Here is a 26,602-nt window from a genome sequence, read left to right as displayed (position 1 = left end):
ACATAAATCCTAAATAATCTCGGTTATAGGTCACTCAAGAGGGACATTGAATGATCAGATAGACTAGTGTGTTATACACCCGTTCATATGATAGAGGCGGCTGGTCTCATAGCTGCTTGTGTGAGGATACTAGGGATACCGCATAGTTGCTTATTGGAGAATGAGTTCACTAATTGATCTGCTCACAGAATGTTGGATGATTGATGATACCTTATTGTCAGACTAGTGGTGTATCTGATTTTTAGACTTGAAACACTAAGGATATCCTGTATGAGTACTCTACTCTTTGATACCCATCGGGCAGTAATAATTGTTGCCCCTGTTTCCTTCATTTACGTCAATAAATTTGACATTGAATAACCACTCTAAAGATAATAAGATAAGGCATCTTTCATATCTAAAAACTATCACAAACGTAGCCAGTAAAACAATTCTATGTGATTAAACACAATAATTCTATGTGATACCACTATTCGAAAATTACAAATCGGCATCTCATGCACAACAAAATATAAAAACAAAATCCAGATTTTCCAAAGTCAAGTGCTTAGTCATTGTGCAACGATTAGTGCATAAGAAAATTGTAAAACTAAAAAACCGCACGTATTATGTGAGAAGTGTTACATAAGGAGATCGTATATCTCTAAAATTTTTAGATTTGATAGGTGGATGAAGGAGAACTCACGTACTCTTCTTTATCGGTGATCCATATAGCAAATGTATCGACGATGCTCCTCAGATTGTTATAGGATCCCTCTCTCCACGCATACCACAAGGCAATTAGAGCTAAGGAGAAGGAGAGGAGACTGAGGAGAAAAGAAGGGGTGACCACTTGAAGTTCTAGCCTATAAACCATGTGGTTTCCCCATAGGACAACATCAAGGCCCCAAAAGCCAAAAAAGAGGTCGCTCGAATCCCTAAATGGATCAAGCTTCCAACTTACGAATGATCTTTGCCATCATTAAAGATAGTGTATAGCGAGACTCCCAAGTGGCTCACCACCTTCCAACACCTCACCAATGGCAAGATGCCACGATAATAATGAGGCAAGCCACAAGCCTAGATCCACTCTCTCACCCAAGCGATCAAATTAAGACTCGCAATAATGAAAGTCACTAAGACAAATCCACTCTCCTATCTATGGTAGTTGAATCGAGATCCGCTATGACGAAAGTCGCTATGGTGGACTGATACTAATACTCCCGCTACGGTAATCGAATCAAGACATGTTACGATAGAAGCCACTATAGTGGACTTATACTGATACTCCTACTATGATGGTCGAATCAAGACCCACTATAACGGACTAATATTGATACTCCCGCTATGGCGATTGAATCAAGACTTGCTACAGAAGACTGATACCAATAATTTCACTACGATAGTCAAATCAAGACCCACTACAGTGGATTGATTCTAATACTCTCACTACGATAGTCGAATAAAGACTCGCTATGGTGGACTAATATTGATACTCCTACTACGATAGTTGAATCAAGACTCGCTATGATGGACTAATACCGATCCTCCTGCCTATGTAGTCAAAGCCAACACCTGCTATTGGGGACTTATACTCCTACTCAGACGTTCGAGTACTTGTCCCCAGAAGCAGAAGAAAGAGCAGGCCCAAAAGAAAACTCAACCTTCCATGTGGAAGGGGGAGGCAAAAATGGACAAAGAAACCTCCCGAAGCAGAAAGGGGAGGTCAGAAAATGAGAGAGTGAACTTTCGTACGAAAGGGGGAGAACGAAGATAGGGAAAGAGGAAAAGAGAAAAAGGTCCCTTAAGACAACACCCATTTAAAACAAAGATCGCCCCAATAAGAAAGAACAACCCATCCTAAATGGGCTTCACACCAACCACCACGATGCCAACAGTGATCACGTCACCATGCAAGAATGCAAGAAAAGTGACCCTTCGAGGCCTCAATTCAAAATTTTGAAAAATGCTTTTCCGAGGGGGGATGGGTGATAGGGATGAATCCTGGCACTCCCCAACTCCCCTTGTAAACAACACCTAAATGAAGGCCCGAAGCCACCTACTCCTTGCAACCATTGACAAGAAGTCACATCACCTACCCTGACTTCTCGAAGTAAGCCCGCAGAACCCCTCAACACCGATCACGCAACCGAGAAAATAAACCTAGCCTCACATTAATGGTCGACGGCATGGTGTGGCTTCGCCAGCCTTTTCTTCCAGACGAATGACGAGGGGACCAAGCCTTTGCCTGACCCAAAGAAGCAAGGAAGCCCGACCGGAGGCATCATCCCGATAGTCCCTAAATACTACCCCTGGGAGCATGCATTAAATGTTTTCACCACGCTGGGTAAGAGGAGCCTCAACGAAGGCTTGTTCGCTCCACCCAACACCAAAGTATGAAAGTCATGCCCGGGGCCAAGTCGGGATAGACATGCAAAAGAGACTCTTTACTCTCTTAACTCATTTATTATACTATTATCTTCTTTCCTTTTTGCTTTCTTGACTTAAGCATCAGAGGGATCAAGCCAATATATCCTTGGTGCAGGCCTGTTGTGCAGGGTCATAGCTCGGAGGTGCAGTCAGAAAGCTACCTAGTGAAGGAGATCACCCAACTCTCAAATCAAGTTTCATTGCTCGAAGACTGAGTCGCTCCTAGTGCACTACCTCTTCTTTCATCCTGCTTACTATGTCTGCCCTCCACATCATCTAGGAAAAGTCACTAGAAGAGATCTATACTTTTAGTAGAGAACCAAGGGACCAACTCACTAGTTGACAGGTTAGGTGTTTAGAGAAGGTAAAAATTATTTATTTCCTTAGACAAGAATTTGATGTGGATAGAAATTTAAGCACCACAAATAAATTTCTTGTAAATTTTTTTTCATACTTCTATAATATCCGATCAAACCATATATTATCAATCGGTTGACATTTTGATGATCATGGTGCCACGTAAGCATGCCTCAGAAAGAATTTTCAAGAATGTTTCTTATTATTTATCCTTGAACAAAGAAAAGAAAGACTACTTTTGTTGATTTAAATATCGAAGGTATTATAGTATAGTTTTAAAAGATTTTTCCACTTCAAAGAATTTCCGTGGTGATAAAAAAAAGATGAGAAAGTACAATAATCTTAGTTGCACGATATTTGATTTTTAAACATGATAGCTTTCAAAATCCGAATCATATTAGGTTACCTTTTATCATATGAGGTTGACAAATTAGTTTTTATACTAATATAACACGTGATACATTGTTCCACGCCATGATATCGTTAACAATCACCATTACAGACACTATACGATGATGACCTTCACCATCAACATTTGTATCTTGTGAACATTATAATTAATAATCAATATTATTATATATTATTAGTATTGTTGTCACCATCATCATTAATCATGATATCTACCATAGTACCATCAAGTTACGGGCTCCTAACTAAATCGTGATGATGACGATATCACTCTCTTCGAAAGAGGCATCATGTAATGTAATCGTGCTTGTATGTCGATGTAACTGATATAGGAATCATCATATTCTCAGTATCTTCATCATCATCAATCATGACATGGCTTGAATGCTAATTCTACTCAAGGTGAGATCATGGCGGAAATGCTATTTTCACGAAATTTTCTTTTCTTTCTGAAAGAAAAAATGTTAATAGTTAAGTGTTATGAATACAGACTTGCCCGCACTATCAACGTGAAGAAGTGAAACAGATTAGAGGGTCGGTCTCCTCTCCAAAAGTAAGTAAATCTAGAAATTCGAGTATGTGTGGTCAGTCAATTAATTATCTTTAAATAAATTTTTAAAGAGATTAAGAAAAATTTAAATACCATTGATAGTATTTAGGATCTATCCTAGAGTGTAATCATCCATAATTTTTCTCCTAATATAAATTAATTATCATAAATAACAGATTACTTTATTTATATTATCAATTTCTTTGTTTGTATAGTATGGTTAAGAAAATGATTAAAATTATTATTAATTAATAATTTGATTTATTAATTAAATTATTAATTGATTTATTTTATAACATGAATTTAGAAAGTAAATAGTATAAATTTTATTTTTGTGTGTGAACCATAAGAAATAAATATTATAATTCTATCTTTATATATGAAGGTAAAATAAAAATTAAATTACTGTTTATCCTTTGGGGGAGATGTTATATTCTCTTATATAAAAGAATTCCTTTGCTCTCATTTCTTATCCAGTATGGCAGTGAGAGTATCGAGAAGGGAAACCTTGTGAAAAGGTAGGATCCTTTATGTTTTTCTAATCAGTTTTAATTCATGTCTTAAAATATTTGATATTAAAATTATTAAAATTTTATACTATATAATAATATTTTAGTTTTAAATTTTTATTAATATTAAATAATAATAATTGATTTGTGATGTTAGAATGATTATTTTATTTACAATAATCTCTTAAGTTTAAATAAAATTTAAGATTGATTTAATTATCAAAATTTTGGATTGACATATTAGTTTTAATTTATTCAATTAAATATATATATTTTTTAAGAATTATGTGTGAATATGTTTGATTTAATTAGTTTTAAATTTAAGTCCATGAATGTAAATTATATAATTTATGAATTTAAATTACTTTTTAATAATTAAAAATATTAAAATCTAATAAGATGGATCAAATTAAGGATCCAACTTATGTCAAGTTGATTGATTAGATTAGCTCATGTAGCCAAGTATAACCTAACACATGTAAAATATGACCCAACTTGTGATCAGATCCCGTCCATATGACCAAGTATAATTTAAGTCATATGATTAGATATGACCCTGCTCATATGACTAGATACGATCGAACTTATGTAGTTATGCATGATCAAACTCATATGGTCAGATACGATTTAACTCATATGGCCAAATATAATGCAACTTATGTTGTCAAATATGACTTAGCTCATATAGCCAAGTATGACCTAATCATATGGTTAGGCATGACCCAACTTATGTGACTTAGCATGACCCAACCCATGAGTCAAGCATGACCTAATTCAATGATAAGACTCAGCTCAACTCATGAGTGAAGCTCAGCCTAACTATGTAACTAGTGTTAAATACATTATTGCCCCTCTATCCAACCCATTATACCTTAATTTAATATATTACCTATGACAAGCATGTGCGATGCATGTGACCCATCTAAAACTCAACCTATTTCAATGATAAGACTCGGCTCAACTCATAAGTGAAACTCAGCCTAGCCAAGTATAATCTAACACATGTAAATAGACATAACCTAACCTATGTGGTTAGGTATCAACTAACATATATGATTAGATATGGTCCTGATTAAATATGACTTAACCTTGTGATCAAATATGACTTAATTCATGTGATTAAGTGTGACCCAATCCATATGGCCAAGTTCGGGTCATATGATTAGACATGATCCAACTCATATGACTAGATATGATTGAACTTATGTAGTTAGGCATGACCAAACTCATATGATCAGGTACGGTCTAACTTATATGACCAAATATAATGCAACTTATGTTGTCAAATATGACTCAGCTCATATAGCCAAGTATGACCTAACCATATGGTTATGCATGACCCAACTTATGTGACTTAGCATGACTCAACCCACGAGCCAAGCATGACCTAATTCAATAATAAGATTCCGCTCAACTCATGAGTGAAGCCCAGCCTAACTATGTGACTAGTGTTAAACATATTATTGTCCCTCTATCCAACCCATTATACCTTAACTTAATATGTTACCTATGACATCCATGTGTGACTCATGGGTTGATTTGGTCCGGACTAGCATTACGTTAGTTTAATTTTCTTCTTTTATTGATTTGAATTTGTTATTTAATTGAATTATATTGGTACTACGAGGAAGTTGAGGTGCACACATGTTTGTAATTAAGTGCTGCACATTTTTCCCTCCTCAGACATACAAATATTATTGAAGCTTCTTTTCGTCATTTGCGTGTTCCAAGAACGGGTTACCGAAGAAGTGCAAAGCAGCACGTCAATGAGTTCATCCCACTAAAACAACAATAGAGAGAAATATTAGCAAACGCAGGCATGGCGAGAAAGCCATGTTCGTTCTCCTACGAAGATGCTTCACCTCAAAGCCCACACGCCACTTGTTTGCATTTTCCTGACGTAACCCATTGCTTATGGCGGTGGATTAATTAGGGTGAAGAAGCTTCGGTCTAACTCTACTCTCCTACTTGTCTCATACATTACTTTCCTTTGCCTATGGATTGCAAGTGCTGCTACCACTAATATATATACTATTATATTAGTTTAGCGAATGTTACTTAATTAGTTAAGATATATTATATATTTAATTATATTTTAATTATGACTATCGATCAATATAAAATTACTTATGACATGATTCTTTAGGAAATAAATTTCATATGAGGGACTCTCCAACTTTACCATTTGCTCTCGTCTATAAATAGAAAAAAATCTTTTAACAATTGCATATGACATAATATCTATTCTCAATATTCTTAAGCTTAAGCGAATTTAGTTCTTCTTACAAATCAACATCGTTATAGCTCTTGAATTCTAAGAAAGTGTGTTTATAAATCAAACAAAGATTTTTTGAATGACATAGAAAGATATGTAATCTTGATCTTGATCTATCATTATTTGATTTTAATTTTAGATTAATGCCAAATCAAAACTATTTCTACATAAATTAGATTAATGAATATTTGATGAATATTATTTGTAACTTATATATTTAAGTTTTATTTGACTAGTAACTATCAAAGTAACCTAGGATGATAAACCTATGAGATATGAATTATAATAAATATTTTATTATTTATAAGATATTATAAATTATAGTTTATATTATTATATTGGTCTTGTAGTTGATAAAGTGGTATCGATCAATAATTTATAAAATTATATTAAAAAATTAGTCTAATAATGTTGTGAAACTTAAAGCATTAGACATAAATATGGATAAGACTTTTCTCACGTAATTCATTCTTAATTCTCTTCCTCATCAATTTGGCTCATTCAAGATTTTCTATAATATAAAGAAGGATAAAAAATGAGATTTGAATGAATTGTTTAGTATATATATTCTAGAAGAATTAAGGTTAACATAGGAAAGATTTTATAATATTTAAACTACTATTCGAGGAGTTGGTAATAAGAAAGGAAAGTTGAAGTGACATCTTTCAAATAAATTTGTGAGGTTAAGAAATGCCAAGTAGACTAATAAAAAGAAAGTTTTCATAGTGAAAATATTTCTTTTGTGTGAAGAAAGAATATATATATAAAGGACTATGTTAAATGTAAGATTTGGTTCCAAAGAAAGATATAAATATGACCTTTGTATATTTTAAATCAAATATTATAAATGTTCCTTCTAATATTTAGTAAATTGATTTTAGTACTCCAACTTATATTACTAGTAATATATAGAAATTTTTTCACTTTGAAAACTAAAAAAATATGAAAGATTTGTCATTATGAAACATCTTTTCAAAGCGAAAGTGAAAACATTAGGAACCTATCACTTGCACGTAGAGATGAATTATCTTATGGATCTTTTAAACATAAGCTATATTTTTAAAAATTTAGTTTTCCTATTTAGAATGATGAGTTAGAATATTATCTTTCTTTTGAGAATGATAAACTTAGTATAGTTTATAATTCAAGAGATATTATTCTTGTATATTTTATTAGTTATCCAAAAATTTTAAGGGATATAGATTTTATTATCCTTATCATAGTTGAAATTAAGAGACCATAATAGTATTTAGAAACTCATTGAATTATCTAATATTATAAAATAATTAATTATAAATGGATCTTTAAGATAAAATATAACTCAAAGGGTAATATTAAATGATATAAGACGAAACTTATGTCTAAAATTTTTTCTGAAAACGAATGTGTTGACTATAACGAATTTTTTTTTTTTTTCAGTTTCTAAAAAGGACTCATTGAAGATTGTAATGACCTTAATAGTTTGTTATGAACTTAAGTTACATCATATGGATATAAAAATAATATTTTAAAATGATAATTTAAATAAGAAAATCTACATGGAACAATCTAAAGGATTCACAGAAAAAAAAAGAAAAGTTAAGCTTATAAATATAGAAAAACTATTTATAGCATTAAACAAGCTTCTAGACAATAATATATAAAGTTTCATAATACTATTACTTTTTTTAAATTAAAAAATGATATATATATATATATATATATATATATATATATATATATATATATATATATATATATATATATTCAAGCGAGATAAAATACTTAATAGTTAGAGAAGTAGTCCAAAAACAATAAGTGTCAATTAAGAACCTAAGTACCACTTTGATGATTGCTAATCTATTTACTAAAACTTTACAGCTTAAAGTGTTTAAGAAACATGTTCTTATAATAGGATTTATAAGCAACCCATAAAAGGTATGATCATGCATATTTAAGTAGATAATATTATTGATATTTTTTTATTTAATTAAAATTATTTAATTTTACTATCCAGTTTATATTTATGTTTAATCATTATGACTTGTATTGTTTTAAAATTCATAATTATCTATGAAATGCTTTTCAAAATCTTCAAAACAAAATTAGGCAAAATTATTTTTAAATAAATTTTATTTTATTTATTTTAATTTTAAATTTTTTATATCTTATCAATTAATGGACTGAATAAGAAAATGATAGATTATATAATTCTATTTAATTAGGTAAGATATATTATAAATTTAATTATATTTTAATTATGATTATCGGTCAATAAAAAGTAAGTATACATATGGTAAGATTCTTCGAGAGATGAAATTAATTGGAGGGATTCTCTTACTTTATTATCATAAACCTTTTATTCTCGCTTATAAATAAATAATACCTAGAGATACACATAATATGATATCTATTTTCAACTTTCATAAGTTTATGTTCCATCGCTTATAGTGGTTTGTGAAGGATAAAAATAAAGAAGAAGATGAGTTTAATTTTTATTGCAGAACTGCATTGTTCTAGCTTTTGGATCGTATCGATGATATATTTGTCGATCAAATAAAGATTTTTTGAATAATATTGAGAGGTGCGTAATAATGATCTTAATCTATTATTGTTTAATTTTGATTTTGATATTAATTTTTTACATAATAATAATATAATTATAATTTTTATACTTACACATACTGATTCGGCCATCCTCACATGACCAAAGTTTGCTTGGTCTTCCCATGACCCTTTTTCAAATGAAACTCTTAAGCAAGATGTTAGATCCTTCTCACTTTTCATGTCTTTTGATAACTTCTACCCAAAGCTTATAGTACTTAAGAACAGTGGTAAATGCATATATACTAGCAAAAACATCCCACCAATTGTAATTAAATTGAGGTTGGATTTAGGGTCTGTTAAATCAAGCCATCACATTCCTAAGATAATTGACCTGTTAATTAAACAATGGCATGTTTTATTCCAAGGGCTTCCGATTGAAACCAGTGAGGCATTCAAGACCACAGAATCACTAGGCTGTATTATCTATGTTACCTAACATGATTTGACCAACTGTGCTAAATAGTATTACTTGAGCAAACGTAGTTGACCATCCCAAATCAATTCAGCGGAATACAGCTTGAAACAAGAATTGGGCCGTGGTATGTGGCTTTAGATATAATAAATTCGACTCACAAAGGCAAAGGCATGTGATGCACAGCCATAATAGATTAACAACAAGTGGGAGGAAGACTATTCTTGAAAAAGTCAATCACAGTATAATTCTTTAGATTCATCTTTTAAGTATCATCTAGTCCATGTTTGGAAACAAGCATGTTCTTGTCGTTAATGAGCAGTAATTAACGGGCGCTTTAGATCATTCAACAAGCCTATCATGGTCGTGCATGTTGGATGCGTAGTTAATATACAGCTGAAGCCTAAAGAACATGAACGGTCATCTCTCTCTCTCTCTCTCTCTCTCTCTCTCTCTCTCTCTCTCTCTCTCTCTCTCTCTATGTATCATGCATGAACAGCCCGATTCTGTCGATCCCAATCCTTCAGAGTAAAGTCAACTGAGTGGACCAAAAGTTAATACAATCTCTCTCACCAACGGAACTTTCCAGAGACAATATCTAAGGATTAGAACTTTCCAGAGACAATATCTAAGGATTCTTCGGAAGGAATAAAAGCGAGGCGTAATCCAACCATTCCGAGGCACCCACCAGTGGCTATATAAGGGCTCGCTCTGAATCGCTCCACAGCATCACAAGAATCAAGCACGATACTTGTGCCCACAGTGATGGCTTCCAAGGCTCTCTTCGTCTTCTTCCTCCCTTTGGTTCTCTCTCCCTTCTTCTCAGGCTGTGCGGAGGCCCAAGGCGGCCTACGTGTTGGGTACTACAACCAGAAATGCCCTAAAGCCGAGGCCATCATTAATGCTGAGATGAGGAAGATCATCAAGTACGCACCAAGTCTTGGCGGTCCACTGCTGAGGTTGCACTTCCATGATTGTTTTGTAAGGGTGAGTGTTCTTGAGGCACCTGTGTGCATTTTCCAAGGATCAACGCGGCTAACCCAAGTTTTCTCTGCATGCAGGGATGCGATGCTTCAGTTCTACTGAACTCTGCTAACGGGCAGGCAGCCGAGAAGGACGGGATTCCGAATCAAAGCCTCGGAGGGTACGGCGTGATCGATGTTGTGAAGGTCAAGCTCGAGAAGGCTTGCCCAGGGGTCGTCTCCTGCGCCGATATCCTCGCCCTTGTGGCCAGGGACGTGGTAGCTTTGGTAAGCCAATCGAAACACGAAACCATATGATGATTTCAATGACTGCTTGTCTAATGGCTCTCTCTCTCTCTCTCTCCGCCTTCAGAGCAAAGGCCCTTATTGGCAGGTACCGACTGGGCGAAGAGATGGCACGGTATCGATCGCCAGTGAGGCCTTTCAGCTGCCGCGACCCACCGACGGAATCTCTCAGCTGATCCAAAATTTTGCTGGCAAGGGATTAAGTGTGCAGGACCTCGTAGTTCTATCAGGTAAGCGGACTCTGGATTTAAGTCTGAGCTATTCATGTACAGATTACTAACGATACTGTTCTTCTTTGCTGAGTAGGTGCACACACGATCGGGGTCTCTCACTGTTCCTCCTTCTCCAGCCGCATCTACGGCTCCGATCCCAGCATCGACCCCAAGTACGCAGCAACGCTAAGGATGAAGTGCAAACCCAAGGACCTGACCACCCTCGTGCAGATGGATCCTGGGAGCGTCACCACGTTCGACACGGGGTACTACAAGCAGGTGTCGGGGAATAGAGGGCTGCTCAACTCCGACGCGGCTCTGCTGCAGAACCCGCAAACGAAAGCGTACGTGCTGCGCCAGGCGACTGGATCTGCGTCGGAGTTCTTCAAGGATTTCGGCGACTCCATGGTCAAAATGGGGAACATTGGCGTGCTCACCGGCGCAGCGGGACAGATCAGGAAGAAGTGTTTTGCTGTTAATTAGCTTCGTTGATTTGCTCTAACAATAACGGAGGAGATCCACCAGTGCATTGGGTTCCTTCTTTCGAGAATAAAACTCAGCTTTTTATAATATTCCACTTGTGTCTTGTTTTGATCTTTGCATGCCGTAATATATGCATGGCAATGGCTGCATCACGAGGAGGAAGTAAGATGGAGTGGTATACGTGAGAATGGGCTTTCATATGAATCCAATTCAGGAATATAAACTACAATCTAAGAACTTAAGTTATATAGAGTGTACAAATGGAATCAAAAAATCAAATCTAATTGGAATCGACCCATCTAGAATCGATTCAATCCTATAGACCAATTTAGAGAAAAAAGAAAAATAATAAATATAGGATTGAGCGTTGATGGAGAATACAATGTCAGCTAACATGTGATTGTAACGTGGGACCCGAGTCACCCTCATTGTAATCCAAATCAGAAATATAAACTATGATTTAAGAACTTGAGTTATATAGAGTATTCAAATGGAATAAAAAAATCAAACCTAATTGTAATCGAACCTGCAATCCTTAGGTTATATAGAGTGTTCAAATGGAACTAAAAAATCAAACCTAATTGGAATCGAACCCACAATCCAATAGATCAATCTAGAGAATAAATAAATAAATAAATAAAAATACAAAGTTCAAAGTATACCAACATAAGATTTCTCATCTGTTATCTATTATGCTAAGAAAGGCAATCATAAGCTTTTTCTCATTCATTATGATGAGAAAAATAATCACAGGCTTTCTTTTCATCTATAATAATGAGGAAGGTAATCACAAACTATATTCTCATCATTTAATATATATAAAAAATATCTTAAACCTAAAACTCTTTTTGAATAACTCAAACTCATATTTAGGGATCTCGGTTTACTAATTTGAGTATGAAAGAGGCCAGGTCGAGAAATCTCTCCCGACCTCAGTTTTCATGTAGGTGATACCTTGGGAGCATGATATTCCTACCTCGGAGATACCTCGTACAATTTTATGCATATGAGTCTAAACCACATCAAGATGACAAAGATATCAATGATATTTTTCCTAATATTTTGGCACTAGAAAGGGGGCCCAAAGTCATAGAAACGTCCACATATTAACCCTTTCAATGAATTCTTGAGTGAGGGAGCCTTTTTTGTATGTGGATGTAAACATTTCAGCTCAAATGTTGACATAATATAGGCATCTATTCAATAACCCAAGCCTCTCACTCCCAGAGGTAATTTCGAGCCACCTACTCGTCCCCATTAAAGTATTTTTGAACTTCACCCAATAAGTACAAATGTTAATGGGTATAATGCAAGTTGTTATTCCACTCTTGCCCTAACTAGCGTAACGAGCAATACAACTATCTCGATTGTGGTTAGTAATTCAATTGCCACTAGTACTAGTGGCCAACAAAGAGACCCCAATAAGATAAAAGGGGATAGCAAAGCGATACCTTACCCTGGTTCATAGATAAGATATCCTTGTTCAACGATAAACCATCCCAATAGTAGAGGCCAAGGACATCGACTATGGCAACCTACTTGGCCACCATAGTGTAAGAAAATCTAAGGGTGACATCATATGCATAGCGGAAGAACAGAAACAAAAATCTTATAATTTCATAAAAGGTTTCATCATCATACGAAGATCGGTGTGTAAAAACCTACGAAACTAAAAACTACATATGAGATAATTGTGTTACTTAGGGAGATTATATATCTCTGAAATCCTACAGATCTGTGGGGGAGAGGATGAAAGAGGTCAACTATCCTCCTCTCTAGCAATGATCCACATGATAGGGGCTGTGAAGACACTCCTTGAATCCCTACCCAAATCTCCGCATGCCCCAAGTGAGGGGCTACTAGTTGAGGAGGAGAATGAGAGAAGAGAATAAGAGATGATAGCCAAAATGGTCTAGTCCATAGCTCTTTAGTTTCCTCCTATTTATTAAGGTTGTTTATCAACTTAACCTTAATGGATCCTGTCATATTGGATATTGGATCTTCATCTAACTACCTAAGCCTCTTAAATTAGTGGGCCTCTATCCAATAATCTCTAATTGGCTCTTATTAGATCTTATTCACATGATCCAATAATTCGAGGGCTTATTAAGTATCTAACAAGATAGGGGCTCTTGTAGATATCTCACATTCGAGCATCTACTTGTCATAACACCTATTATATGTATATAACCCTCTAGGTCCAATATCAAGTTGGTCATAAGTCATATCTATTAGAACTCATTTTGACTCAGTAAATTATTATTAATTCACTCAACTCATTGACTATATATATATTCTGCCACTACGTTGTAGTCCTCAAACGATATAGGAGAATCCAATCTTTTAGACATGTATGTCCTTAGTTATCATATATCTACAGTCTTTTATCCATCTAATAACCTAGAGATCACATACCAGGTATGGTGCTGTCAAACTCATATAGTTTCTACTTGAGTCTCACTCTAATCGGATTCTCTCAAAGAACTCTTTCTTTCTCAATCTGAATGACCCTAGTAAGGATTTCTTAGAGGATGCTTTTAATGGGAGGAATTCTCTTAATAATTTATCCTAGACCCTTTGCTCTCGCCTATAAATAGATATGACCTTTAGGGACTGGATGATCGATGTTACGCATCTCATAGAAGACATAGTTGAGGGATACAATCTCTCTCTCAACCCTCCCTAACCATCAATCTAAGTGATCTTATGAAAGAATAGGAAGAGAGGAAAATAATCTAGTTCTCTTTACATATTGACAACGATCTTGGATCTAAAGATGGTGCCTTTGCAGATCACACGGAGATCCCTTTTTTAGATGACATTAAAAAGTATGTATCATAAAACCAGATCTATTATTATTTGATTTCAATACTAGTATAAAAGATTATTTTTTATATTTAATATATTCTATTATAGATTTTATGCTAACAATTGGTATCAGAGCTAGGTTTTTGAGATCAAATATATTAGATCTATTATTTTTGTTTGCAATGCTTAAATGATCGATATTTTATCGATCTATATTCCTATCTATTTTGTTTTGTACTTTGCTTGCTAGTAATGTTACATTTGTTGTAAAGGTGATCTCCAATGATAGCGAGGTAGTAATGGTCGTCACCGATTTTGTTGCGTACGACCAACGAATCAGATGGCAGTAGGCAATTTATGCATCGTAGCATCCATCACACAAGTGGCAGCCACTTGTGGGCATAGGCCAAGTGCTAGGCTGATCACACAGGAAGCCGCACAAGTGGCAGCACACATATGCGATGGTCACACATGGGCAGAACCCATGTCCAAGCGACGACCACGCATCAATAGCCCTTGTAAGGTTGGTTGCCACTCCTGATAATTGGTTATGTTAGATCTGAAATTTTCAGACCTATAAATCTAGTATCATAGAGTGGAGTACTCATACATAACATCTTTGGTATCTTAGATATAAAAATCAAATACATCACTAAGATGACGGAATCATTGTATGACAATAAGAAATTATCAACTATCTAACATTTCGTGAGCAAATCAATAAATGAACTCATTCTCGAATGAGCACTTGCATTGTATCCCTAGTGTCCCTACACGAGCAGCTATGAGACCAATTACCTCCATCATATAGATAGGTATACAGTACACTAATATGTTTGGTTATCTCGATGTCCCTCTCAAGTAACATATAACCGGGAATATTTAAGATATATGTTTAAATGTGAATCGGTCTCGTTATCATGATCTCATCATGATCCAATTCCCATTGTACAAATCCATGGACATCACTATATATATATATATATATATATATATATATATTAAATAATATAATAAATAAAAAAAAGTGTATATCATGTCACACATGCATCACTCACGTGATTAGCTTGTATGACACCTATGACTAGTATATAGCTCCCGAGCTACATCAACCAGGACTCTGGAGGTGGCAGCGATGGTAGAAAGTCCTTCACCCTCAACTAGCTCTTCAAGCACATTGGTGACGCTCATGGCGATGTTGTTGAGATGGATGGCTATGCCTCCCCGAAGCACAAAGTCCTCGAGCTTGATGACTTCGCCCTTGGAGCGTGAAGAAGCATTAGAAGTTGTAGCTCTTATACAAGAATGACCTCACCATCACTCTCGCAACCAACCTTGAGCTACCAAAGGCAATCTCCAAGATCAAGATTCTATTGAATTCCATCTTTAACAAGGTGAGGGAAGGGGAGATCTTCATAGTGCTGGAGTTGAATGGCTCTAGCAAGTCCACTCTAATTGATGCCTTTGAGAACTATATCATGTGGGATAACCTATAGGGTCCCATCACTTTCAACAACGAGAAGCTTGAGGGGTGGCTTCTCGAGGTGATCTTTACTTACGTTATACAAAATGACATTCTACAGCCCATGCTCACCGTGAAAGAGACCTTGATATTCTCTATAAAGTTTCGACTACCATAGTTGAGAAAAACATGACCCACATGAAATAAAATCTATCATGATAAAGAGAGCTCCCACAATAATTGGAGCACTTGAAATCCATCGTAATAGAGGAAGGACTCGAAACCTGCCGTAATGGGAGGATCCAAAATCTATCACGGTGGAGAGAAGACTTGAAGTCCATTAACGTAGGCAATCTGGTTATGTATAACTTGTCTCTCGGATATCATATGAAAATCACATGTGATAATTAATGATATCCTCCCTATCAAATAGTAAAGTTCTTGCAAAAATGAGATACTTTCCAACAAAAAATTAAAAATAAGTGTTTTCTTAAGAATTGGCCGAATTAAGTTCATTTTTCAACGTCAGCGTAACAACCAAAGACAAGAAAATACAGCATGATGTGGAAAGTTATAATGTAATCAATGCTTATTGTTGTGTACACAGATGCACAGAATGAATGGTCAACGCCCTAAGCATCAAAGAAGGGGTACAACTCATATCTTATATTACAGCTGCCGCCTACCACCCTTCCTCCTCGCTTCCCATCGCAGCAGCTGGGAAGCTCACCAATGACGGCTTCGAGGCACTTCTTGCAGTCACCGCCAGATAGATCTTTCGTACACTGAACCAATCCGTAGAGCTCTTGCGACTCTCCGATCTCCATCTCTCCGGTGGCAAACAACAGCGGCGAGATGTACGCCTTCTGCTTCAGCCTGTTCATCAAGTTCTCCACCTTGCCATCGAACATGACAGCGTCAGAAACGTTCTCCCTGTTCCACATGTAGAACCTATGGTCAAAGTCGATCTCCCCGAAGAACTCGACGTCCGAGTACCGCAACATGCACTCATCGAACCATATGATCCCGTCCTTGTTGTTGGGGCACAAATCACGGACTCGTGCGCCGGCTGTGCGGACGCACGTCGTGCACGCTGTGCTCTTGATGTCGCCCCGACACAGTGCGAGCCCGTTCGCCCTAGCACCGCCTTGGCCGACGGAGCCAAGCGCGAAGCCGATGGGTGAGGCTTTTGTAGCAAGCATGAACATGAGTTGACGCAAGTTGTCGCCGAAGGCGTCGTTTGCCGTGTAGTTTCTAGAGGTCGAGCAAACAGCGTAGAGAGGATCGACTGCGGCGACGCCAAATGATACGTGGAGGAGAAGAGCCAAGGAGAGGAGGCGAAGACGAGACGACGACGACGACGGAAGGAGATGCATGTTGTGAGGAGAGCTGTCGAGTACTTGTTCGGAAGGGCAATTCTAAAGCGTTTTATAGGCGAATGTGTTTGAAAGCGTCATGAGGTCAAGCACAAAGATGCAGAAGCTTTCTTCGACGAAGGGGTCCAAATGCGGATAGCTAGTCAAGTTGGATATTTCTTGCATGGAAAAAGTCAATTGATTCGCTTGGATCAAAGAGTAGGTAAAGGTGGTGTTTGGAGCAATGATTATTTAATGATTTGATGATTGAGATGCTACATGTGATTGAGAATTGTATGAGAAGAAAGCTCTGTCATCCACTTCTATTCTTTCCATTGTAGACTTATTATATTCTCCATTCCTTCCATGTCCAACTGATGAACACATGCAAATAGACGATACTTCGAGAGAGAATAAGAAGAAGAGAGAATAGACCAGATTTTTTGTTTGTTGGATCACTAGAACAGACCAGAAACGAGCGACTGCTTAGAAATCTATTCTTTCTGCATTAAAGAAAATGAGATCTAGAAAGAATCAACAGACTAAATTGGTGTTTTGTGGTGACCAAACAGCAAGAAAGATGCCACAGACTAGAAGGACAAAGATAGAGGCAGGCGAGTCTGTGAGATATAGTAGAATAAGATCTTCCACGAAAGTCCAAGGTAGGTCGGTAAATACTCCCTCAGAAGATTACGGCACTAGACCCATCTCTCTCTCTCTCTCTCTCTCTCTCTCGCTGTAGGGCACTATTTTGCGTAAGCCTCATCAACTCCTGTACAGGATAAAGGACTTTGACCATCAATGGATGGATAAAGAAACAAGAAAAATGAGTACAAATGCCACGCTTCTACGGATGGAGTACATTCTTTTTACTTTTTCCTGAGGATAATTGCAGGGAGTCATGAGAGCATTAATCTCACTGAAATATGTGTATTATTGCGGTTGGGTAATTACTTCTGAGATGATAATTTTAGAAGAAACAGTAATTACTCTGTTGAACAGTCATGGATCACTTGTGCAAAAAACAAAATTAAGGATAGCATGTTTTTCGAGAATAGGAAGTTTAGCGGAAGTAAAATATATTCATGTGTACAAGATAAAAGAAGATGAATTAAGAAAATAATCTTATATTATTATGAAGAATTTAAGAAGATAGATTGTATATATTAGATGTAGCATTCAATCTATATGTTTAAGTTTTTAGATTAAAATGATATCAAATTTGAGATCATTTGGATTGGGACCCACGAGGAAAGGACGCGCAAACACTAAGCCCACGTAAGTCCGTCGTGAACACTCAAGCCGTTCCCCAAAGTCACGAAAGACGCACACCACTATTAACGGTGAACTATTACTTCCCCCTCCTTCCTTGAGTAGCTCAGCAAAACACCACCATGTCCTCCTCCTCCTTGGCTGCCTCTCTTCCATTGCTGCTGTTAGTTCTGCTTGTAGTAGCTTTGAATCCCACCAAAACCTATTCCCGGGATGAACCCATCCTCACGGACTGCGGCGACACCAACTACACCGTCCCCGGCCCCTTCGCCTCCAACCTGGCCGCCCTCCTCTCCAACCTCACCTCCTCCACCAGCGGCTTCGCCACCGCCGTCTCCGATGCCGCCTCCACCTCCGCCGCGGCCTATGGCCTCGCCCAGTGCCGCCTCGACGCCACCCCCAGCGAGTGCGCCTCCTGCCTCAACAGCTCCGCCACTGCCGCTCCTGCCCGCTGCCCCCTCCGCACCTCCGCCGCCGTCCGCTTCGACTACTGCCTCCTCCGCTACTCCGACCGCGACTTCTTCTCCCAGTTCAATGACGACAGCATCAACCGTCTGATCAACTCCGAGAACGTCACGGACCCGACGGTGTTCAACAGCCGGTTACGGGACCTGATGTACGACATCGCGTCGCAGGCGGCGGCCAAGACATCGAGGTCCGGGGTAGGGATCACCAACTACTCCGACTTTGGGAACATCTACGGCATGGTGCAGTGCACGCGCGACCTGTCGCAGGATGATTGCTCGTTGTGTCTCCAGCAAGCGTTGGCATTCCTTCCCTACGGTAGGATAGGGGGACAGGTGGTGAAGGTGAGCTGCGCTGTTAGGTTTGAGATCGCGCCTTTCTTCTCCCTCTCCGTCGTCCCTCCTCCGCCATCGCCACCGTCGCCTCCTCCGTCGTCGACATCAGCTGGCTCCAATTCTGGTAAGTCGATCAACAAGTGAAGTTTCGGAGAGGTTCCTACTTCGTCCATGTTTCCAATTTTGCCAATCAGCACCAACCAATGAAACAATCGATTTAGTTAACATGGAAAAGTTGGCATTCACGTCATGACTTTTGTTGCATCGTTGCATCTCTTTTCCATGGTCAACAAAGAAGAGCTAAAACGTGGGGAATTGCTTTTGAATAGTCTTGTCACCTTTCCACCCATGCAACAATGAAAAGTCTCATAGAACTTTCAAAGATCACTTTAATCGTAAATTAGGAAACATAAATGTCACCTATTATATGTTCATTAGCTTTACATTCTCAAGATGTTTTCTTTGCTTAAAGATCTTCACATATGAGAACTTTTAAAGATCTCAAGGGTTTAAATATGTGCACATATAACAAGACTAGTGTCTAAATTTTGATTCTTAAGCATCAGTTTACAGTTAATCACTTCCTTTTTTTTTGTAGGAAAAAGCAAAAACACCTCGAGGACAGTCCTCATCATATCCATTCCTATCGCTGCTTCAGCAGTGCTCATCGTTGCCATTTGTCTCTGGATACGACGAAGCAAACCAATTAAAAGAAAACTTCGTAAGTTGCAGAAGTCCTATTATCTCCGAACACAAAGATGATCACTGTTTTCTTCTCCGTTTAAAGCCTGTAGTCATGTTGAATCTGTCGTAGCAGGGCGCAATTACGAAGAAGTCAGAAGAGTGGAATCTCTACTATTTGATTTGGCCACACTTAGATCTGCCACAAACAACTTCTCCGATGCAAATAAGCTTGGAGAAGGTGGATTTGGACCAGTTTACAAGGTGCCCATTCGTCTCGAAGTCTCAAATTGCTGCACGAGGAAGCAGTTGACCAGTTTATGCGTTTGATTTAATCTGTCCTGTGCAGGGAACACTTGCGAATGGAGATGACATAGCTGTGAAAAGGCTTTCAAGGAGCTCAGGACAAGGGTTGGTAGAGATGAAGAACGAGGTGATTCTCGTTGCTAGATTACAGCACAGAAACCTTGTGAGATTACTGGGCTGTTGCTTAGAGGAGGAAGAAATGCTTCTCGTCTATGAGTACCTTCCCAACACAAGTCTTGACAAATGTCTATTTGGTATGTCTCTATGTAAAGGATAAGAACATCTCCTAAGCTCTCACGGCAAGTATATAGTCAACCTCTTCTTTCTAATGTCAATGGAGCAGATCCTAACAGGAGGGGGTCATTAGACTGGGCGAGGAGGTACAAGATAATTGAAGGGATCGCTCGTGGTCTCCTCTATCTTCACGAAGATTCACGACTGAGGATTGTGCATAGGGATCTCAAAGCAAGTAATATCTTGTTGGATGGAGAGATGAACCCTAAGATCTCAGACTTCGGCCTCGCGAAGCTGTTCAACATCGACGAGACGCAGGGGAATACTAGCCGAATCGCCGGTACATAGTAAGTAGCATTTCTTGTTCTCATCCTGCGAAGAACGAACTCTTCATCAAAACAATGATGTCTCGTCGATTTCATCAGTGGATATATGGCACCGGAGTACGCAATGCATGGGTTCTTCTCGGCCAAATCAGATGTGTTCAGCTACGGCGTACTAATTCTAGAGATCTTGACGGGCCAGAAGAATAGTGGTCATCAGGAATCTGGGAGATTTCTAGACCTGCTCAGCTACGTAAGAGATCATACTTCCCTTGCAGATACGATAGCTTCAATGTCTGACACAGTTGATCGATGCCATAGGTCTGGAGCCATTGGAACAGAGGGATGGCGTTGCAGGTGGTCGACCGAAGCCTGCACGAGCAGTACGGACCACAGGAAGCACTGAGATGCATGCACATCGGTCTGCTGTGTGTCCAAGAAGAGCCGGCGGAGAGGCCGGGCATGGCATCTGTGGTGCTTATGCTCAGTAGTGCCTCTGTCACTCTCCCCACCCCTTCACCACCTGCTTTTTACGTCCATGGCAGCTCGATCCAAGAGGCGGCGGATCTGCTCGAGGCAGACAGGGCGGCTCAGCTGCCTTTAAAAGAAAGATGGTCGGAAAATGAAGTCTCCATCTCTGAGATGGAGCCACGATAGTAGAAGCTGTTGAAGAAGAACATGTAACTATTATTTCCCTTTTCAAATAATGGAAACCGTCGTTCCACCGTTGTATGAATAAAAACTGGCATCAATCTCTCTATGTTTCCATAAACCACTAGTGAAGAACTATTGGAAGTTATTATGCTTCTACCATAGTTGAGTTTTTCTGACTAATATGTCTTGAGCACAGTTATTTTGTGTCTTTAATGTGACTATTTTCTTGTCATGCGGGTTGGATTATTCATTTCGAATATATTTGGCACGTGCTTCATCGTGGTATATTTCTTTTCACGCAAAACAAAATTTTCTTATTCACGTTTCTCGAGCACATTTAACATGTACCTCTATCATGATAGGATTTTTCTTATGCCAATCAAGTTTTTCTAATTCGCTCATGTCTAGCATATTTGGTCAATGTCTATATTGTAGTATATTTCTTTACACGTGGGTTATGTTATCTTCACTCATGCATCTCAGGCACGTTTGACCTGTGCCCTTATTATGGTGGGTTTCTTCTTACACGGTGAGTTATCCAGATTCGCGCATCTCAAATATATTTGTCCTATGTTTCTATTGTAATAAATTTCTTCTCATGCAGTTTATATTTCTCTGACTCACGTGTCTCAAGTACATTTTGCATGTGTCTTTACCGTGATAAATTTCTTCTCACATGGGTCAGATTTTTTCAACTCATGTATCTTGGGCATATTTGACCTGTATCTCCACCACAATGAATTTTTTATCATATGGGTCGGTTATCCTCGACTCGCACCTTAGCAGCATTTGGCATGTGGCTCGATCATGGCAAATTTCTTTTCATATGAATTAGGTTTTCTCAACTCACGCGTCTCAAACACATTTAGCCTATACTTCTACCATAGTAGATTTCTTCTCATACGGGTTAGGTTTTCCCGACTCATATATCTCAAGCATATTTACCCTATACCTCCTACATAGCGGATTTCTTCTTACATAAGTCAAAATTTTCTAACTCATGTATCTCGTGCATATTTAGCCTATATTTCCACCATGGCGGACTTCTTCTCACGCGAGTCAGGTTTTTCTACCTCACATGTCTTGAATACATTTGACCTGTGCTTGCACCATAATAAATTTCTCATCACGTGGGTCAGCTTTTCTCAACTCATGCATCTCGGGTACATTTGACCTGTGCCTCTACCGTAGTAGATTTCTTCTTACATGGGTCGAGTTTTTCCAATTCACATATCTCGACTACATTTGGCATATGCCTTTATTATAGTATATTTTTTTTCATGTGGGTTAGATTTTTCGACTCACGTGTCTCGAGCACATTTGGCACGTATTTTTACAATGCTTTTGTCATAGTGGATTTCTTCTCAGGTGAGTCAGGTTTATCCGACATGCGTCTCGGGTACATTTGGCTTACACCTTCACCATGGTGGATTTTTTCTCACATGGGTTAAGTTTTTTCGACTCACGCATCTTTGACACATTTGACCTACACCACCATCATGGTAGATTTCTTCTCATACAAGTCAAGTTTTTTGGTATCACGCATCTCAAACACATTTGGCCTATGCCTCTACCATGGTGGGTTTCTTCTCATGCAAGTCAAGTTTTCCCGACTCATAAATCTCGGTCACATTTGGCATATGCCTCCGTTATGGTAGATTTCTTCTCATACAAGTTAAGTTTTTCTAACTTACGCATCTCAGACACATTTGGCCTAAGCCTCTGCCAAAGCAAGTTTCTTCTTACGCATTTGAGACATTTGGCCTATGTCTCAAACACATTTGCCCTATGCCTCTGTCATGGTAGATTTCTTCTCATACGGGTTAAGTTTTCTTGACTCATGCATCTCGGGCACATTTGGCCTATGTCTCTGTTATGGCTGATTTCTTGTCATAAGAGTCGGGTTTTCTTTACTCATGCATCTCGAATACATTTGGCCTGTGCCTTCGTTGTGACAAATTTTATCACGTGCATTAGGTTTTCTCAACTCACGCATCTCGAACAAATTTGGTATGTTCCTCAACCATGGTAAATTTCTTCCCATGCAGGTCTAGTATTCTCGACTCTCACATCTCGAGTACATTTGGCTTATGCCTCTATCGTGATAGATTTCTTATCACTCGCTTCAGGTTTTCTTGACTCACATCTTAGGCATATTTGGCCTATGCCTCTATCATGGTGGATTTCTTCTTACACTGGTCAGGATTTTCTAACTTATGCGTCTTGAGCACATTTGACCTATACTTTTGTCGTCATGGGTTTCTTCTCAAGTGGGTCGGGTTTTCTCGACTTATGTGTCTTTGGTACATGTGGCCTATGTCTCTATCATGGTGGATTTCTTTTCATGCGGGTTTGATTTTCTCGACTCACGCGTCTTTGGCATATTTGGTATGTGCCTTCGTCATAGCGAGTTTCTTCTCACACAAGTCAAGTTTTTTTAACTCACGTATCTTGGGCACATTTGGCCTATGCCTCTGCCATGATGGGTTTATCTTCACGCGAGTTGGGTTTTCCTGACTTAGGTATCTTAGGCATATATGGCCTATGCCTCTACCGTGATGGATTTCTTCTAACGTGGGTTAGGTTTTCTTGACACATGCATCTTGGGCATATTTGGTCTGTGCCTTTATCGTGACAGATTTTTTCTCACTCTGGTTGAGTTATCTTGACTCACGTGTCTTAAGCACCTTTGGACTTTGCCCCTATTATGGCAGGTTTCTTCTCATGTAGGTTGGGTTTTTCTTATTCACACAAATTAGGCATAATTAACTTGTACCTCTATAGTGGTGGATTTCTTCTCATGCGAGTCAAGTTTTCTAACTTACGCATCTTAAGCATATTAGCTTATGCCTCCATTATGGTATGTTTTTCTCACATAGTTTGTGTTTTCCCGAGTTATATGTATTGAGTACATTTGACATGTGCCTCTATAATGACATATTTCTTTTTATATGGGTCTGGTTTTCTTGACTCGTGCATCTTAGCCACATTTGACCTATTCTTCCACCATAGTGTATTTCTTTAGTGAATCGAGCAAGAGGGCTTGAGCCCTATTATAAAGGCTTAAATCATGAGTTCTAACAAGTGTAATTCATGACCAGTTCGGTATTGGGCCTAGAGAGTCACACACATATATGGTAGATAATGCAACAAATAGAAGATCAGATATGAAATAACCCTTATTTTAATGAATCCTTAGGAGAGACTCAATAGAGCTTAGAATGGTTATTGGATGAAGATATAATATCCATTAAACTAGGGGTAATTGGATGGAGATCAATGATCTATTAGGGTTAATTAAAGGATGCTCTTTATAAATACGAGTTGAGACTAAACGAGTCATAGGCTAGACATGTATTATTGTCAACCTCCTCATCTTCTCCCCCTTCTCCCTCCAACCGATTGCTGCTTCTCTAGTGTGAGAGGATAGCAAGAGGGGCCGATCCCTCCTTATGTGCTGTTGTATAGTAGTGTGCGATCACGAGGAAAGAATGTATTATGCGAGAAGGTGCATCATTGTTGTGTCCATCATGTGGATTACCACTAGAGAGAAGCTTGCGAGAGCTCCTTTATCTATGGACTAAGATATGTATTCTTAGGAGATATACGAGTTCCTTTAAGTGAGAATGTCTCACACCTTTATGCAATTTTTGGTTTCTCGAGTTTTATGCTCTAAATCTTCGTATAATGATCACATAAGATTGCTTTAAGAAACTAATTTTTGATTTTATTTTTTACTGCACATGTGATGTACTCCAAGGTTTCCCAATAATGTCCCTATCTTCCCTTGATTGAGATCAAGCAACATCGCTATCGATGGCCTTGGGCAAACATTTCTAACAAAGTAAAGTTCGAACTCCTTTATGAGCTAAGTGAAGGAGCCAAACAAGAGTGGTTTCAAATGAGTGTACCACTTTGTATTAGGCCCCTCAATGCTTATATGACACACCAAAATATTCAAGGGATTATAGAGGGACAATAAGGCATGAAAGATGATAATGTGCACAACCAAATAGGTATTGTCCATCGCAATAGGTTCTTCTTGGATGCTCTAGGTTAATGGAGACCAAGAGGGTAACTTATGTTTTGTTATTCTACGATAGCTTTTACATTATTCCTAAATGTTTGATGATAATTAATTATTAATATATATTTTTATTATTGTATTAAGAAAATAAGATTTAGAAAGAATGTACCGACTAAATTGGTGTTTTGTGATAGTCAAACAGTAGAAAAGATGCTTCAGACTAGAAGGACAAAGATGCGGGCGAGTCAGTGAGATACAGTATAATGTCTTCCACTAAAGTCCAAAGGTACATTGGTCGACACTCGCTCAGAAATTTACGCTACTAGATCTGTCTCTCTGTCTCTCTCTCTCTCTCTCTCTCTGCATATCACTATTTTGCGTAAGCCTCGTCAACTCCTGTACTGCATGAGGGATTTTGACCATTAACGGGTGGATAAAGAAACAAGAGAAAGGAGTACGAATGCCACGCTTCTACGGATGGAGTGCATTCCTTTTCCTTTTTCCTGAGGATACTTGAGAGCATTATGGTATGGTTCAGCGGGAAGAGAATTGACATTAATCTCTCTGAAATATATGCATTATTGCGGTTGGGTAATAACTTCTGAGATGAGAATTTTAGAAGAAACAGTAATTACTCTGTTGAGTAGTCATGGATCACTTGTGCAAAAAACATAATTAAGGATAGCATGTTTTTTGAGAATAGGAAGTTTAGCGGCAGTAAAATATATTCATGTGTACAAGATAAAAGAAGATGAATTAAGAAAATAATCTTATATTATTATGAAGAATTTAAGAAGATAGATTATATATATTAGAAGTAGCATTCAATCTATATGTTTAAGTTTTTAGATTAAAATGATATCAAATTTGATGTATGTAAGTCTTGTTCTGGACTCATCTATTTTATATTTCTAACACACAATACAATTTTTTTTTAGGTGTAGCATCAGTAAGCAACATAAATAAGTCATATTAGAACAAAGACATCTGCTAAAGAAAAAATAGATATATATAGCGTTAGGGAAGAGAAGACTTTTAAACTAAAATACAAATATCATAGATCAATAATCAAATAACATGTTAGAAAACTGATGCTTGATTAACATGATTAAACCTTTTTTACTTACGTTTCAAGAAAAAAAATCAAATTCTTCATAATAATTTTCTCATATCTTTTTCCCTAATAAAATCTAGAAATATTTCTCTAATTA

General features: G+C 37.7%; 3 protein-coding genes across 3 annotated transcripts; 2 read left to right on the top strand and 1 right to left on the bottom strand.

Annotated features, from left to right (window-relative positions):
• Positions 1-10,204: 10,204 nt before the first annotated feature.
• Positions 10,205-11,572, top strand: LOC103982859 (peroxidase 1-like). The gene is made up of 4 exons (XM_009399910.3): positions 10,205-10,493; positions 10,568-10,756; positions 10,842-11,004; positions 11,081-11,572. Exons 1-4 carry the CDS (start codon positions 10,272-10,274, stop codon positions 11,467-11,469), a joined length of 963 nt encoding a protein of 320 aa, XP_009398185.2. The 5' UTR covers positions 10,205-10,271; the 3' UTR covers positions 11,470-11,572.
• A 4,729-nt stretch (positions 11,573-16,301) lies between these two features.
• Positions 16,302-17,143, bottom strand: LOC135609217 (antimicrobial ginkbilobin-2-like protein). The gene has a single exon (XM_065102319.1). The coding sequence runs from the start codon at positions 17,113-17,115 to the stop codon at positions 16,372-16,374; it is 744 nt and encodes a 247-aa protein (XP_064958391.1). The 5' UTR covers positions 17,116-17,143; the 3' UTR covers positions 16,302-16,371.
• Positions 17,144-18,441: 1,298 nt separating this feature from the next.
• LOC103983462 (cysteine-rich receptor-like protein kinase 44) lies at positions 18,442-21,544 on the top strand. Its single transcript, XM_018824835.2, has 7 exons — positions 18,442-19,290; positions 19,765-19,887; positions 19,984-20,111; positions 20,197-20,407; positions 20,497-20,734; positions 20,813-20,963; positions 21,032-21,544. The coding sequence occupies exons 1-7, from the start codon at positions 18,489-18,491 to the stop codon at positions 21,365-21,367; spliced, it is 1,989 nt and encodes a 662-aa protein (XP_018680380.2). The 5' UTR covers positions 18,442-18,488; the 3' UTR covers positions 21,368-21,544.
• The last annotated feature ends 5,058 nt before the right edge of the window (positions 21,545-26,602 follow it).

This window comes from Musa acuminata, chromosome BXJ2-4 (genome assembly GCF_036884655.1).
Source record: "Musa acuminata AAA Group cultivar baxijiao chromosome BXJ2-4, Cavendish_Baxijiao_AAA, whole genome shotgun sequence".
NCBI lineage: Eukaryota > Viridiplantae > Streptophyta > Magnoliopsida > Zingiberales > Musaceae > Musa > Musa acuminata.
Note: the sequence above shows the minus strand (reverse complement) of the source record. Positions and strands in the feature narration are given on the sequence as shown.